The 18,762-nt window shown below is 32.1% G+C and overlaps 1 protein-coding gene across 4 annotated transcripts in view; it reads left to right on the top strand.

Annotated features, from left to right (window-relative positions):
• LOC106459099 (nuclear pore complex protein Nup50-like) overlaps positions 1–18,762 on the top strand; it is a 33,915-nt gene that overhangs the window by 11,977 nt on the left and 3,176 nt on the right. For 2 of the 4 annotated variants that reach the window (XM_022385621.1, XM_013918688.2), the window contains 5 exons: positions 3,129–3,327; positions 8,395–8,944; positions 11,231–11,545; positions 14,083–14,146; positions 15,871–15,986. In XM_022385621.1, coding sequence (XP_022241329.1) covers positions 3,175–3,327; positions 8,395–8,944; positions 11,231–11,545; positions 14,083–14,146; positions 15,871–15,986 — 1,198 coding nt within the window. In that variant the 5' untranslated portion in view covers positions 3,129–3,174. The remainder of the gene's footprint in view (positions 1–3,128; positions 3,328–8,394; positions 8,945–11,230; positions 11,546–14,082; positions 14,147–15,870; positions 15,987–18,762) is intronic. The other 2 variants (XM_022385630.1, XM_013918696.2) reach the window with 2 other exon arrangements.

The raw sequence follows: 18,762 nt of genomic DNA, 5'->3' as shown, positions 1-18,762 counted from the left end.
ATATAACTGTATGTACCGAAATATTTGATGAAAATATATTTAATTTAATCAAACACAAGTTAGAATTAGTTGCATAAGATTTTATTTGAAGTAATTGGAAAAGCCTTTAATCATAAAGAGTTTAACTACTATGGTATCTTTGTGTTTAATTTCATGTACATTGGGGGAATTAATAAACAGTGAAGGATAGACAGACTGACTCACTTTATAGAGTTCATTATGATTGTCAACAATTAAAGACAAATACTTCAGACTATTGGGACATCACTTTGTAAGTTTTAAATCTGGGTGTTAATGAACAGTGATACATATATGTATAGAAATTTAAAAAGCAGTATGTTTATTTTGAAGTACGATACATGAGGCTTTCTGATTACTAAAACCTATAATCTTAAAATATGTTCATTAATATTCAGGTAGGATCCTGCTCTGCTCATTTTACACAATGTAATATAAAATGGTGCAAAAAAACTTGTGGTAAATAAAAGCTTGATGTCTTTCATACATTAATTATTGTTTTTTCATGGATGAAGTTATTGTGAAGTATTACATATAGGCACTTGTGTATAGTTGTTGTTTTTTAAGTAAATGTATAAAATTTCTTTTAGGCATTATACAATCATAATAAATAAGCTAACAGTAAGTCCTGTTAACCATATGGTGGTCAAAGTATGCATGCCATGACCTTTTACAGAGTGCTATTCAACATGGTATGTATTTAATTTCAGTTATTAACCATTCATTTTACCTTGCATTGATGATTTAGTGATAAGTTTCTGATGGAGGAAAGCAAATAAATACCATGTAAAGGGATACTGAAGAAAAAAAACTGTAGATATGCATTTCAAAGGTTCTAGAGGTTAAGCAAATATGATATGCAAAATGTAAGATGCACAAAAGTATTTTTAATCTTCACATGAACATCACATTTCAGTCAAAGTTGGAGGCAGACTTACACTGTCAATTCAGAGACGTATCTTAAGTGCAAATAGTTTTGTAACACATCTCATTTTTTCTATACAACAGACTTGTACATTTTACTATGAACTTGCCACATTTGATGTAGATACATGTAGTAAGTCTGATAAATACTCAGCTATATATATTTAAATTTAATATGATAGTTATGATTTAGATAAGTATCAAGCATGAGTGTTAAGTTTAGTATTTTCAGAAGCGATAATTTATTGTAGGTTTGCTTATGTAACTGTTTACGAATCAGTTGTTGTGAATTGACGTCATGATACTCGAACCTTTTGAATTTTTCTTGTTGCTTTAAGTGAGTATTGTTAAATCATAACATATTTTGTAGGTAGAAAGTTCTAGGCCTCTGTTGGGCAGTATGTATATACGTGACCAAGTTAGTGAGAGTGAAAAAAGTAAAGTTAGTATCACAGCTTGTAATAACAGATAAAGAAGAAGAATTTGTCTTGTCAATTGTGTTCTAAAGTAATTGAACCCACCTATGTGGATTTTGATGAAAATGAAACAATTATTTAAAGCTTTGAATACAACTGTGGCAACCAACAGTTGTAGTGACTACTTTTAAGGTGTAATAATTGCAGATTGTATTGTAAAACAGAGACGAGAAGAATAAATCATCTTGTCAGTTGAGTTCTAACGTAACTGAACCAGCCTGTGTGGTCTTTTGAAATAAAAGAGAGGATTATCTAAAGCTCTGGATACAACTGTGGTGATTAACTCTGTAATGAACATTTGTATATATGTTTGACTTGTTTTGAATATATTATTTTAAAACAAGTGTATTGTTTTCTGTCTGTTTATTGTTGAAATTTATCACCAACAAATCACAGATACCTACTTTAAAGAATCCTGCCCCTATACAAAAACATAAAAACTTGACAATACTGTAAGTATAATTGCACATTTTTATGTTCTATAAACTTATTGTGCACTGGGATTAAACTAGATATTGAATTATTGATTTATTGACTGATTTATTGAATATAGGCAATATATGTATCTACATTGAACTTTAATACGTTTTATTATCTAAATTGCTGAAAATGAAATGAGCTACATTTTTCATCCTCCCAAGAACTAGAATTTGGATTGTATTATTGTAAGTTTGTCATAATTAACAATTTTATATATATTTATCACTAGTTACTTTCTACTGTTTTAGCTTCTGTTTGCAGGCTGAAAGTTTTGTAGCTTTTATATATCTGGGTTATAGTTTGAGTACTTTAAGGCATCTTAGTTCAGTTGATTAATGTTAAATTATACATTGCATTTTACACAGTTAATTTTTAGTTACTTAGTGAATGAACTGGAAATGACATAAAGAGTTCTGTATATGAAAAAAGTTATTGTTATTAAAGTTATCAAAATTTGTGAATTAATCTTCTTGAACAAAGTAACATTTCTGTTTTATTGAATTTATCTTTCACCAAAACTAATTTTTCAGCAAGTCATCTGTTCTCAGATAATTTTCTTGTCAAATATAGTTCTTGTGAAATAACAACTTGGAAATTTCAATTTTTACGAAAAATATTCAAGCATAAATGGACACTTATAAAAATAAAATTTAGCTATGTGCTCACCTAAAAAAGTATGTGTAAATAAAAATAAGAACTGATGAAATATCTTTACAACAAAAAATATCTAATACCTAAGTGAACTGTTTAATGAGTGAATGAGTTTATTTATAATCAAATATAAAGCAATTCTCACATTGCTATGTAAAATATGAACTAAAAAAAGTAAGCATAATAAAATGAAAAGAACAAAGAATCAGACTTTTAGCTGTTAAAACATTAAGTAAGGTAATTATGAAATAAGCATGGCGATGAACAATAATATACACCTACACTTCTGTGAGAGGAATTGTAATATTTTTATTTATATTTAATATTAATACTTTATTCAGAAACATACTTGGTTTCAGTCAATACAGTGCTTGGCTGCATTATTGGAAATAGAAAAAGTTTTATAAAAGATGTATGTATTTTGATATGTGAAGTACAACTATGGAATAGAATACTTACTGTGTAAATTTATTCAAATATTTTGAGCTACATTTAGATTAAAGGCATATGAAGTTTGAGTTGCTCTATTAGGAAATTAAAACTATTATATAGTCTTAACATCTGACTTTGTCATTACAGAAATTCCCTCAAATTGTTAAAATTTCTGAACAACTGAATATAAGCAATGGCAAAAAGAACAGCAACATATAAGCGCACTCGAGATACTTCTGAAGAAGAGTGTGGACGAGAAGAGGTTAATGTGCTTCAACAGGCAGAAACGAGTGAGATAAAACAAGTCATTAAGAAAACTAAAAAACAAAATATTGAAAGTGATTCGGTAAGGAACATGTCTATTTTAACCAAGTCAGGCATAGACTAGCGGTTAGCATATCATTTGTGAATCTGGGGGTCCATGGATTGAATTCCATTGCCAAAATTCATTTTCTGCATTTGGGGTCTATGCAGGGCTTAATGAACTAAAATGGTTACTGCTTTTTCATGGATTTAGAAGAAAATTGTCACCTAAATTTCTTTTATGAAAAATCAGCAAAAGTTAATAAATAGAATGAAAGGGGGGGCCCAATTATATTACTAACCCTAGGGCCTGGGCTCGCTCTCGACCCCCCTGGGTCTGTGAGTTCATTATGATTATGGTCAAATCCTAATATTAAGTTAGAGTATCCCAAGAGTTAGCAATGAATTTTATTGACTAATTGCCTATCCTGTTGCCTTTCAGCCTAAAATTGGGGATGGCTAGCATATTTAGCTCTTGAGTATCTTTTGGCAAATATTCATACATAAAATACATACAATTAAACCATCCCATCCAGTATACTAAGTTCTAAAACATACTTACCTCTTCTCACACTACAGCTATAGTTGACTTGTAGGGTTCCTTCCTTTACCAGTCTAAGCATTGGTCTGATTTCATCTTGCTTTCTCCATTCTTTTATTCCCCACTTAATGGCCCTTGACAATATCTATTTTGTGACACTCTCCACCTACATCAGTGCACCCTCTATCCTGGTATTGTATATAAGCACCTCTTTCACATTTTCTCAACAAAGCATCCACTAACAGGATTCTCTGTACTACGACCATTGGAAATACTTTGAGCATTCTTCATGTTGCCTAGCTGTCTTTCCTTTAAAAAAAACAATTAGTTTCGCAAGCTGATATACAGTATGAATACCCAGATTATTGTTTCTGGCACATAGACAAATCAAGTCTCTTCTATCCCATCTCTGACACTCTCGGTTGAGGCTGTCCATGACCTTATTCGTAGTGAGAAGGAGATTTATATTCAGTCTGGTGGTGTCTCTCCAGGGGCCTCTGAGGCTACACTTGTGGGCAATCATGGACATTCTGGAGAGAATTTAGTTTCACTTTTCCTAGCACCTTTGTATATTCTGTTGGCTTCTCAGGAAGCCAAATTGAAATCAACTGCTTCTGGCTCCTTTTCTTCAGTTGGTAAATTGAGTGTGTGATGTTTCAGTTTTTCCCCAGTAGTTTTTGAGTCTTCACCTTCCTTGATGGTATAAATGTCTGAGGCGAATACTTAGTTCTCCCTCCATTCCCTGATATTGTAGTTCCTGCAGGAAGGTTTACTGCTTAGTTACAAGAAGGAACAGCTATGCCTTGTCTGCCATGTTTGTTGGAAAAACATGCTTTAGCCTACCATCACCAGGTGGATGCATATTTAGACTCTCAAAGAATAGATCCGATCCTGGAAATTTGAGGTTCTAGAATGGAGTCTGTGGTCATCCTGAAAAGATCACACTTTTCTAGGACTCGTTTGACCCTAACTACAGTGCTAAGATATTTATCATCCCTCCAACTGTTGTCAGAAGCCTCTCAATGATCTCCACATCAATTTGATGACACGTTAGGATCATTGTTAGCATCTACCTTGGTGTGATTGTCAGTTTCTGCATGTTCCCTAGTCTCTTGGCTGTTATGTTGTCAGGATTTGTGGGGTAGAAATGCATTGTTGGAGGGCATTCTTATTAACAGGTTGCCACTCTCCGTGAGTTATGCGAGGCCCCCTTTCTCCGACCCTTGATTTTTGCAGCCATTTCAGAGGCTTTGGAATCAAGGTTTAATGTCACCCGTCTGCATTCATCTCTGTCGTCATTGGTTTCTCGACTTTCCGACCCTATTTGAGTGTCCCAATATCAGCCCTTCAGTCCATTGGTACCCAGAATAGATTCTATCCATATCCACAAGGTTCCTCTGCTTGGTTGGAATGTCAACAGCGGTGATGGTGTTACCATGTGCCTTTGAGGTCTGTGTAGGCTTGGCTCCGAGAATTTCTGGATGTGTGGAAAACCTTTACTCTAGATCCATGGGTACTACAGATCCTTGAGTCAAGATTACTCATTCAGTTCACACCTTCTCCATCATTATCCACCCAACCTGTAGTGTTTCTACCTCCTGTAGATCCTCAGATTTTGGAACTTTGTTCCAGGTTATCAGAGATTTGTTAGTCAAGGAGGCAGTGGAGAGAATCATCCCAGTTCTTTCAGGGTTTTATTCCCATCTGTTTGTTGTGCCCAAAAAGACAGGAGCTTGGCATCCAGTCATTAATCTTTCTTGTCTTCATAAATTCTTAGATCATTTAAGGTTCACAATAGGATCATTCCTCACTCTGCATTGGCATTTTTTATCAGGACTGTGGATGACCAAGTTTGATGTTGCCAATGCCAATATGCACTTTCCCATAGTGGAGTCGTCCCTTCACTCTCTGCATTTTGTACACAAGGGTCAGGTGCTGCAGTTTACCGCTCTGCCTTTCAGAGTATCAGCATTGTGTACCATTGCAAACAATTTTAAAATCTCACAATTTAAAACAATTTGCATGTAGTGATGCTGTGCGAATGGGTATTGCACCCTGATCCTGAACTACACCTGGGATGTGCACATATACCTATGTTGACTGAGACAGTTTTTAGGACTTCTACTTGACTATAAGAATACTTTCATTCCTCATGTCAAGCAGCTTAAAGTCAAATATATGAAAACACTGAACATCCTTCACATCCCCTCTTCCACCTTTTTGGGAACAGATAGATGTTTTATGCTCAAGATCCATCGTGTCCTCATTCAGTCTAAACCGGACTATGTGTCTCTAGTCTATCCTTGGTCAGGAACTCTGCACTGAAGATGTTACACCTTGTAAGTTATCAGGAGTTTAACAAACTTTTCCAGTACAGAGTTACTACTCAGAGACTTAGAAACTATCACTTACCTTCTAACATATGCTACAAAGCTCCATTCACTGTGGCAGTGTGTTTTAATGCCTCATTGGGTCTTCGTTTTTGCAAATAGATGAGCTGATTTCCCAACCTTTGGTACTTGTATACAGGCAAAATTGACTGAGATGGGTCTGACATTGAATTACAGTGCAGAATCTGATGATCAGTCATTCGAAGTAGATGGATACTCCTGACTGGAAGCACTGACTTTTCTTTAATGACCACCTTTCAAGCCATCTGGCCATTTTAGTTTTTACAGATGTTTCAAAATCATGTAGTTCTGTGGTTTAATGTAGCTCAATAGTTACTCAGAGTTTCCCTTCTACATGTTCTGTGTTCAAAGCTGAGTTGTATGCAATCTCATTTGTCCTGTATTATACAGAAGTGAAGTAGTAAACTAGTGATGCCATTTGTACCAACTCACTTAGTTCTTTGAAGACCCTGGAATCACTTATTGTTAGTTCCTACCCAGTTCTCTATCCAGTTTTTCTGCATTCCTGGCAATTTCAAAATTGAAGAGAATTAGCTTGCTGACATTGTGGCCAATTCATCCTCCATGGTACTGGTGATGTTAATGCTTTGCCTAGTCCTTATGTGTAATATCAACCTGCTATCAAAGCAAAACTGTGTGCCAGATGGCAGGCCATTTGGATGAGCAATTTAAGAATAAACTTTTCCAGATTAAGCATACAGTTACTGATTGACTTGTCTGTTTTGCACAGTAATTGAGAGGAGGAAATTTACCTTGAAAGGCTTTGAATTAGCTGTAGTTTTCTTACACACCATTTTCTCTTGCAAGAAAGCTACCAAACAATGTGACCCTCAATTGCCTATGTTTTACTCTTATGTTGTTACAACAGTGATCAGTAGTAACATTTTTTTAGACTTATTCACACTCTTAGTGTCTATAATGATATTGTCTATGAAGATATGTTTTGGGTGTGAAATAAAATTCATCCAGCTTCCTCAACCTGTGGCCAAATAAAAAAAAAACTATGAAAGAATATCCATACAGTGTTTTGGTAATAGGAGGCTTAATGCTGCAGATTACTATAAAATGGTTACATACCATATTATTGATTTTGCATGTATTATCTGAAAAAAGCAAACTATAAAAATGAACTCTTATGTGTGGTATTCTCAAGTGATTTGATTTCCCTTAAGAGTATTTGTGTAGGATCTGCAGCATAACAGGAGGTTTGTTCAGGAAACGTATCAAGGGGTATATCTAAATTCTATGACTTTGAGTGAGTTGGGAAAGTAAAAGACCGGATACAGGGTTTAAAAATGTGAAACAATTCATTTATTCACCAAAACAATCAAAGAGAGTGAATGTCACAAAGGACAGTACTTTTACTGGAGGCTTGATAGCTCTCAATGGAGAAGTAAATCTCTTTAAATCTTTGTAAATAAATGTAGAGCTGTTCCAGACTGAAAGAAAAAAAAATTATATACATGAAACAGTAATGTTATCCTTTTCCAGGGTATGTTCCAGGGCATTCCCACTGAAAAATAATGGAAGTTATATTTTCAAGGTATCATATGTGCTTTCTGGTGGGTAAAATTTCTGTAAAGTAAAACATACTAATGTGAAAGTAGACAGCAGTCTTTTACCACTGGTAAGTCAGGTGATACCTTGGGAATACAACCTAAGTGAATGACCCAATTCAGTGTGTAACTAGGGCAAAAGAAACTTAGCTACTTTCTTGACCAACATTATGTATTGAAATTACAGACTCATATATGTAAACAAATTCTGAAAAATAGATGCTATTTAAGGGAGTGGAAACATAGTATGCCTGCATACTACAGATGTATAAGCATCAAATTTGTAATTTTTTCTTCAGTAATATTGCAATGTATACTTTCTTTTTTTTAACTTAGTTTTATTTTGTCCTTACCCAGTACACTATTCTAAGGAGTTTTTGTTTTAATCTGCTTTTATGTTAGACATGTTGAATTTAATCATTTACAGTTGTAAACCTTTCCTAGAAGTTATAAAAAAAAATTTCTCACTATATTAACAATTTAATTTGATTAGTATTATACACTTATATTCTGTCATAGTTCTGTTATGAAATATTTTGTTTACTTTAAGAATTACTTATATTAATGCTCAAACATTAAGACCTAATGTTTAATTTTTTCAGGCCACTAGTTCTGCAAACTCATTTTCTCGTTTTGGTGGTTATGGTGTTGAATTAATGCCTTCAGTTACTGTTACAATTAGGTTTCTTTCTTATACAAATTCATCCATTGGGCTAACTAATAGTACAGATCTTTCACAAAAATCTTCATCCATAGAAGAAGAGTGTTCCAAAGATGGTAATACAATTCCTCCTCCTTTAATAACTTCAAAATTGCCACAGGACTCAAAACCTTGTGTAAGAGAAAATAAACAATTTTCTCGGGATATTCAGTATTACAAACTTCTGAAAACTCTGAATGAAAATTTTTCAGAATGGATTAAAAATTGCCTTGGCAAAAGCCCTTACTGTAATTTTATACCAGCATTTGAGGATTATGAAAATTATGTCACAGAAATAGAGAAGAAGTATCCTGTTCAAAACTCTCAAACAGAAACAACAAATGTACGAGAGGGTACATTATCTGGCATACAGTTTTCTTCTAAATCCACGATTGATGGACATGTAACAAAACATACTTTTAACTCTGGATCTAAGGCTACCAAAACAGAAGGTAGGTTTATAATAATATTTTAACTTAGTGGTTAGATTGAAATTGTTTTTATTTAAAGTGTTTTTTTATGCTATAATAAGCCTAAACTGTTATGACATATAGACAGTAGCTCCTAACAATGACAAACATGTATTATATAGAGAGAATAGCTATTTTTCTTTGGTGACACTCTAGAAACTATTGGAGAGAGACCTATGAAGTTTTATTATATATATTCAAAACACAGTAATACCAAAAAGTATCTTTAATATGAACATTTCAGAATTTCATTAAATTACATTGTTAGCCTTAATATCTCACAAAAAGTTTGTTCATAACATTCAAACTACAAAAATTAACATTGAGCGAGTTTTTGTATTCAATCAGAAGCATAGAAAGAACAGACTTAAAAGACAACAATATAATGGAATGTACAATAAAATATGCAACATATATATTTAATAAATAACATTTTCATAGAAACTAGAAAGGCTTAAATATAAATATAAACACTGTATCTTTAAAATAATAATAAATATCAAATAAGAACACTGATAATCCAGAATTGATTACATTAATGACAACAGGGAGGAGTTGATATTATTATTTAGTGTTGGGTGATCATTGAAAATGGAGAGGCTTTCTTTAATAAAACAAGTTTGTAATCTGTGGTTCTGGAGTCCAGAATTTTTTCTAGAGGTATGGGGTGGTTGTTATTCTCACAGTGCAATCGATACAAGACTCAAATGGATTAGTTAACGTATATCCGTTTATTGCTGAAATTCTTGTGTACTCATGTAGATGTATTTGTAGGTGGTGTGTAGTTTTACCAATATAGTAGTTTACAGCTTCCACAACAAAGAAGAGTTAGAGAGAATCTGATTGAGGTGTCTAAAATTTTTAAGGGAATTGATAGTGTCAGTACATCATCTTATTTTTACATACTTCATGGTGGGAATGGTAGGACTAGGGAGCAAAAAAAAAGCTAAGACAATTTTATTTTTGTAACAGGCTGATTGACCTGTGGAATGGATTGCCTTTGGTTGTGGTGGAAGCGGTGAATTTAAGGGAAAGCTTGATAAATATTTACATGTTATGGGCTGGCTTTGGGTTGTTTTTTTTTAAGTGTAGTGGATGGGATAGCCAAGTTATCATTAAATGTTATGTTAATAGTAGACTTCAACTTCATTTTATATTACCCTGCGCAATAATATATAACAAAAATTATTTTTATAGATGAAGTGAGTTTTTGAGCATCTTTACATAGTTCTTTACTACTGTAGTTTGAGAACTATTCACTGATTGGCTCAACATTTGTTTGCCACAAGATAAATATTTGAGACAAAGTATTTTATTCATGTATACATATTTACATAATAAAAGTAATTCTTTTTGTTATTTTTTTTTTATTATTTAAAAGCATGAATTGTAATATTTTTTTACTTTCATTTAAGTTTTGGTCCAATAAAACGTGCCTTAATTTTGTCATTGCACTTTTGTTTTTGAAGTACACTTTTTATTATTAACAAAAACTTAAATATGCATCAGGTAAGTTTAGTCCACATATCAGTGTCATAAGTGATGTCTTTTGTCACATAATGTACATTAATGGTATTAAAATTTTATTCTATCTGGCAAAATTGAGGAGCACTTACATAAACCATAGGATTCATGGAATATATTAGTTAACAAATAACATGTGAAAGTTGTTTTAACCTGTCATTAACTGTAGTCTCAAGCTGCTTATACTTTTAATGTTTATATCAAATGATTGACAAAAAGTAAAATTAAAAGGGCTGCATCCTACATCTTATGTGCATAGGAAGTGAACCATCTTTCACACTAAGCATTTTTTATTGGGTAGAGGGGAAGCTAAGGCACATTTTGGAATAGCTTCAGCCCCATCAAGCCCCTGTTACACCTGTCACTTGCAACAGTCTCTTATTGTTAGATGACAAGTTTCATAATATCATTTCATTAACTTGACAGTAATCAAAACTAGCAGATGCTCTATTCCAGTTTCATCACTTCATAATGATCATAGTGGCTTTTAGCCATCCATGACCTAAGTCATTCATGCTGTAGCTTCTTGTTTGAATTTATTTTTCTACATGATTTGTTGTTAATATATGTTTTTATATATAAATATTCTGATGCTTTATGAAGTTGTAAAATGTCATGTATTACTAATCTTCAATGAGCAGCATCCATGCAAGCTTTAAAGGTGAATGTGATATCTTATTAGATGCAACATGAAGTTATAAATATTACTACAGGATTAATATTTTTGATGTTTTTACCATTCAGGTCCAAAAAAGGAAAATGCAGTTACTTTCAAACTTTTCCCACCAGTGTCATCCACAACCTCAACGAGCACATCTAGCTTTGGGTTTAAACCAACATCATCACCAACAAATTCAGTCAGTGGCAAGTCATTGTTTAGCTTGGACAATGATGAGGCATCATCTTCTGCCTCAATCACTAATGTATTAACTTCTACTACTCCATCTTCGGCAGGATTCTCCTTCAAGACTTGTGATGGTTCAACTACTTCAGACAGAGTCAGTAAACCACCACCTGTCCTCTTGACAACTAAAAAGTGTGCAGTACAGGAATTAAGGGGTAATAACGTAAAACTCCATATGGTTTATCTCTGTTAGACTGTAAAAGAAATCGTATTGAAATTAAATTTGCAATAAGAAAAGTCCTGTGCACATGTATATGTGCTCGTTTCTTCCATGTCATTGTAATTCAAATTTCTGTCTGAATCTGTTTATTTCTTATGCATATTTAGATCATAACCACCAACATTTTAAAATGAAGATGCATTACTGTCTGATTATTATTCATTTTGAGTTACTGAATGTAAAAAGTTTTTCAACCAACTTACCAACATTATCTCATGGATTGTGAAGATATTCCTACCTGACTAGATTTTATGCTACTAGCATTAGATCTTTAGGTAATGAGGATGTCTCTATTCAATATTTGAAACCGAACATGAATAATTGCTAAGTGTCTTTCTAAAGCTTATAACTTGTTTTGAAAATAGTTTTGCTTTTAATAAAAGATATTAGGGACAAAACAGTGCATCAAAAAACATAATTTTACTGTGTTACGTTATATGACAAGCTACTTGTGCAACAAAGAGAGATTAACTTTCCTGTCAACAGTTATTTTATTATAAGTTTGTCTTCTTTACAAATTATTTGAAGTTTGATATTTTAAAGTAACTTTGAATAATATTTTATAATAATTACTTTAAAAGTCTAATACAGATTTCTTTTTAAGTATTTGTTTTGTTTTTCACTGATGTTACTACTTGCATCTATAAGAAATTTTAGTATTTGTGGCTTTGTTTACAACTTTATGGTAGAAAACATAATTAAATGTGAAGTAAACTAAGTAAAATAAATTACCACAATTCATTTAATTCCCTGTAACCTGTCAGTCTCCTGCTGCCATAGAGTTGACACATAGATAATTCAGCATCAAAAGTAACCACTAAGGAGTCCACAGAAAGAGATTATTCAAGTGACTCAGTTTTTCACATAACTTTAGTACAATAGTGGTGTTATATTATGGTTAAGTGACTTCTGTGAGGAAGACCTGCGTATCTAATTATTTTGTAACATTATCTGGACTATAAGGTTTTTTACAGTTACAGTTGGCATTTGTAACATTTTATCTTTTTTTCTAAAAGCACGTTATACAAATTGGTAAGGTCAATAAAATTTGTAGCTATATGGTGATTATACTCAGTGTTTAAAATAATTATTTTGTTTAGTATAAATTGTTGGTTAGGTATATGAATCACCCAGCATCAGCAAAAATTGTTTAGCAAATTTTCTTTAGAGCAATGTTGCTGAAATAGGCTTGAAAGGAAAGTGGTTTACTAACACAAGTACTTGTTATTGAGTAAAAAAAGCTCTAAATGTAATATATATTATATTATCCACTCTATCTAAGTATTTTATATCCAGCCTTACATTTCTGTTGTATTAAAGCACAGTCCACAAATAATTAAATATTCAAAAAATAATTAATTCATTTAATTTTTAATATACTTATTAAGTACACAACAGTTTAGTCCCTTAGCATTAAAAGAGCTAATGATTTTGTTAAATTATGTGTTGCCTTTAACATTCAAGTTATATGTAAACTTAGTGTATAAACAATGGCATACACAGTGATGATTTTAAGCTTTCATGGCAGCATAAATATTTGAAATTTAAATAGCTTATAGAAAACAACAAAACTATATATTTTCAAAAAATGAAGATTGTTGATAAAAAAAATTTAAATGATTTAACTGAAACAAATGTTCTGTAAAACTGTTTATATATATATATATATATATTATATTATACTTTTATGAAATTTAAGACACTGTTTCCACAAACATGAATTAACAAGTGGTGTGATATGTATTTTTTATTTTACACTTTTATTGTCCATAACTGATTTTCTTTGTTGCATTTCAGTGACTTAGATATGATTGAAAAGAAATCATTTCATAATTTGTAACTTCACATTCTATTAACTACTTTTCACTCATACTCTTCCACTATATACATTCACACTTAAGCTATTGTTCATAGGCCATAGACTTTAAAGTTTTATTGTTATTATGAAGATGTTAAATACTTTAATAGGTTTATTGTTTCAAAGATTCTGTGTTCAAATGGTTTCATTAAAACATTTCAATCAGTATTTTTGTGACAGAATTTAAAAGAAAAACTAGAATTGTTCATCTGTACTTTACAAATTGATTGGTAACTTAGAAGTCCTGACCAGTTTCAAATTCTGTAGTCTAGTCATCAATGCTATTGCCATAGTTTTCAAAGCACTGCTTGATAAATGTAGAGAGAATAAATATTTATTTGTTTATATAAAGCATTTTATTAAAGATTTTGGGTTAATTCTTAGTAAATAAATAATAATGCAGAGCGAAGCACAACCATATAAAGTCCTAATTGCACTCCTGTTTTGTTTTTCTGCACATTTCCTATTCTGCGTTTATTTTGCCAGTCATAATAATAAGTAGTTGATAAGCTTCAGAATTTTAACAACATTGCCTGTCAAAGAAATGTGCTCTTAGTTTGATTAACAATATATCTGTTGTATATTTACTTATATATTATCTTCAAATATTTCAGAAGCTGCTCCTCACAAGATTAAATATTCACAGGCTGAAGGGAATGATGCACTGTTTTCAAAAAGGTGTGATGAGAACTTCTATACCATAATTTAAATCTTAACAAGAAATATATTATTCTGTGTTTTTAAAACTATTCATGTCATTTGGTATAAGACCCTCAGATAAACTTAGTACAAAAATTAAGTCGTTTAAAAAAAATTATAAACATTCACAGACTATTCCTACTGCATAACAAGTATAAAACTATTGATCCCAACAGTATAATCATTTAAAAGTAATTAAAGTAAAATATTATGTTTCTTAATATTACTTTACTACATCTAATAGTAATTTATGTATAGTCCACGTTTTGTGTATTGTAGTAGACATATCATAGATGTGCTTAAACCTGTTAGCTTAAAGACCCAATGACTACAAAATTTGTTTAAATCTATTTATGAAAAATATGTCTATAACAGAAGTAATTTAATTAGTGTAAGAGGTGGCACAGCAATACTTATTCAAATGTAATTTAACTTATATTTCAAACAATGCCCTCTTTTCTGAATACAATTTTCAGTGAAAGTTTGTTTTTATAAAAGCGTTAACATGCCATCAAATTGCAGGAAAAGTTTTTCATAATATGTTACTTTTGTCATGTATTATGTTATCTCCTCACTGATTGTATTCAGGCATGTACACTGTTCCGTGCATAAACAAAAAAAAGTCAAGCTGAGCTGAGGTTCTTTGGTAAAGGTTTTTTAGAAAATGTGGAAAATAGGCATGCTTCTTTCACATTTATTGAATCTCATTTTGAAATCTATAAATACACAGTAAAAATGTGTCCTAAAATCGGTAACAACTATAAAATCTAATCTTTAAAACTTACTTCAATTTAAGTTTACTGTTTAAGTTTTTTATTGTTAGCATCCATTTTGCACTGGGTGGGCATTATTCTAACTCTTAAAGCTGTTTAAATTTACATTAAGATTATTTGTTAATGTAGTTATTCAGGCAAAATGCCTTCTCATTTTCATATTTCAGAGATGTCGAAAGTAAGTTTATTACTGAAGCATTAAATTATCATATTTTATTTAAACTTGAAATATCAAACAGCTAAAACTGTTGCTGTTGAAGCATACATTTCACATTATAAAGTAAGATCATGGCACATGAAAATATAAATCACTAACAGCAATCATGACGTATAGCGTATAAAAAAGTGTTGTATTAATATAACTTTTGTCAAAAATATTATTGAATTATCTCTTTCTAATAAATTTACAAATAATAATACCTAAGACACGCTTCAGAAATGTAGATTTTCACATATTTATAAACGTTCATAAATATCAGATTAAATAATTTTTAAATTTGATAATAAATAAGTTATTGCTTTAACTTTATTAGAGCAATATTTTAAAAATTGTTAAATCAAAAAAAACTGTCAGTGATGTGCAGTGTTAGTTTTTGTGTGTTTAAACTCATAGTTACTTGTCATAATTATCAAATTTTGAAGAATTATAGAAGTGTCTGGCTTTTGAAGTTCCTTAATCAGCTTTTAAAAGAAACATTTTCAAAAAGAATGACACTACAGAATACATTTTTGACCATTCATGTAGGCATATGTATTAGAGGAATGTAGAAATTTTTGCATGATGACATTTAAAGAAAAATCAATATTTTGTCTTCTTTTTTTTTATATTTGGGAAGTAACACTACATATTTTAAAACTTTACTTAATGTTTAATATCCTTGAATCTTAAAAATGTGTCACATTTATGACTGTATCTATATATTATTTCAGGTGTAAGTTATTCTGCAAAAAAGGTAATTGTTACAAGGATGAAGGTATAGGAATACTCTGCATAAAAATGGTTCAAGGGAAGTCACGGCTACTAATAAGAGCAGACAGTAACTTAGGTAAGCTTTCTTGTTACAATTATTATAGTATTTTTGCATTTAGAGTTGAGTATGATATCAGCTGATTGGGATATTTAGAACTTTTAATTTTGGAACACCCTTACCTCTTCTCTCACTTTAGCTTTATCCAGACAAAAGGTTCTCTTCTTTGCCCATCTAAGCATTGGTATGAATTCTACCTTGCTTGATCCAGTCTTTATACCCCACTATATTGTCCCTAGTGATTTTAATCTTGTGACTCTCTCCACCTACATCAGTGTGTCGTCTATACCTAATCCATATTATAAGCTCCACATTATTTTTTCTTACTCACCTTTTCTCGATGGCAAAAATTATGAAGACAGTCTTACGTGTTTTTATTCAGTGCTATTACTACATTTGCAACTTTTCTTTTGAATTATATTAGATCTTTTTTTATGGAGCGTGAGTTTATTGTTTATTTTCGTGATTTTAGGATAAAAAAAAGTTTAGGGGATTTTTATTCTTGACTGTTTGGAGTACCAAAAAAGATGGACAATTGGTTACCAGTCATCAACCTTTCTTGTCTCAATTGCTTCCTCCAGCATCCTCGGTTTACAATGGAGTTGTTTCTTTCTCTTTGATGGCTTTTTTTTTTTTTTCACCTGGACTATGGATGACAAAATTCAACATCTTAGCTGCCTACCTTCATATCCTGATCTCAGTCTTCAAGGCATTATCTCTGTTTCGTATTCTACCATTCAGTCTTGCATCTGCTCCGTACTTTTTTGCTGGATAGTCAGAGCATTTTCACGTCATCTTCATTCCATCAGCATTCACACTCACCATTATGCAGACGACTGTCCTCTTCTTGCCCCTTCCCCCCATTTGGCAGAATTGTACTCTTTATTCCACTCAAGGAGAAGAGGGCAAAGCTAGATACCCTTAACCCTGGATGTCTGGTGGGGAGCCGGACCTGCCCACGTGGGAGCCTCCTTGTAATTCCAGTTCAGAGATAACACTTCACTATCTTGTTGTATAAGTGTGGCCCTTTTTTTTGGTGATTCTGTTGCTTCTAATGATCAGGGAACAGGGTCCTTGACTTCTCATAATTCCGTACATTGAAGTGAGGTTTTTTTCACTTAGATGTTGCTTGCCTTCTCTTCGTAATTCCAATTCCTCAACATGCAACATCCTGTAACTTTCAGGTTGGGTTCCCTTCTTATCATATTCCTACTATACAATTATATCATATTGTGGTTCCCATGCCCTTGCCACTATAATTCCAATGACGGGACGTGGAACCTGATCTGTATGGTTGGGACCTGGACAAATCTCATGATAATGAACAATCTTGACTCTGTAGCTGGTTAGCCTCTGCTGCCTGCATTTAGATTTCACTGTATCTAGGTGAAGAAAATAACTGTTCCATAAATAGTGCAGACACCCACTAGTGTGCCTTATTATATCTCAATTTTGCACACTTGTTTTTCTATGCAGATGCTTTCTGTGTGGATCTTGCCTTCACCAGCCCCTCCCCCTTCTCAGTGTGGGATTCTAGCTAAAGTGGGAGAAGAGGTAAGTTTACATTTTCCTATACCAAAAATGTATTTCAATAATACTTACCTCCACTCACACTTTAGCCTTATCTAGACTGAAGGTTCTAGTCTTTGCCCATTTAAGCATTGGTATGAATTCTACCTCACTTGCTGCAGTCTTTATAGCTCACTATATGACCCATAGTGATTTAAATCTTGTGACTCTCTCCACCTATATCAATGTGCCCTCTATACCTGATATAAGCTCCCTGTTGTTCTTTCTTATTCACTTTTTCGAGACTGGCTAAATTATCAGATCCAAACACCAGCTATCTTGGGGAGGAAGGGTGGGAAAGTGAAAGAGGAGGTATTAATGGAAATACATTTTCGGTATAGGAAAATGTAAATTTTTTGGTTAAAACGCTATGAAACAGTCTGTACAAAAACACAGAGTATTATCAGAGATTGTAAATTTCTTACATGATCTATACATTAATAAATCCTAAGTATTGAATAAAAAAGTCTACAACTTGAATTGTGCCATTTTTATGATAATTTTCTGAAGTACACTTTAATCCTGCTTGAAAATATTAATAGTACATAACAAAACTGTCATTCTAATGTATACATATTTGTAAATAATTAGGAAAGTTGCTGTACTTTGTCCAAATGTAGTTTCTTAATCTTCAAGACCGTGAGGAAATACAACATGAATGTTATTTTAGTTTCTTTTTGACTAGGTTTTGTATGTATTAAGGCTTAGGGCAATGTTATACAGCATCATGTCATATTGTTTTTTAATTAATTTAAGAATTTGGATTATTCTGTAATACAAATATCTGTTGATTGTTTCTTGCAAAGTCCTGATATGTGCCTTATTGCTATTTTCTTGTGGTAAGAGTTTTCTCACATGCTATTGTAAAGCTAACTTCTTCAAAATTGGTGTAAAAGTTCAAAAAATATTTTAAAACTATAAGATAGGATAATGGAGGATCAGAAAGGTGTTTTGGTGGACTGAGTGTTTAAATGTAAGTAATATGTAAGAGCCTGCAATGATCCTCTAGAAATTGGTGCTAATAGGCTTTAAACTAATAGAGAATTTCATTACGTACATGTTGGTATGGAAGATGATGTTCATAGCATTTGATAATTTTTTCATCTTAAATAGCTTATTTAGAAAATAATTTGAATTATCATTACTTTTGGGCATTCTGTTTTAGTATCTTGTGTATTACTAGCTGGAGTATCCATCCCCTGGACAGAAGTTATGTAAATTCATG

Source organism: Limulus polyphemus, unplaced genomic scaffold, assembly GCF_000517525.1.
Source record: "Limulus polyphemus unplaced genomic scaffold, Limulus_polyphemus-2.1.2 Scaffold25, whole genome shotgun sequence".
NCBI classification, from domain to species: domain Eukaryota; kingdom Metazoa; phylum Arthropoda; class Merostomata; order Xiphosura; family Limulidae; genus Limulus; species Limulus polyphemus.
This window is presented reverse-complemented; position numbering and strand designations above follow the sequence as displayed.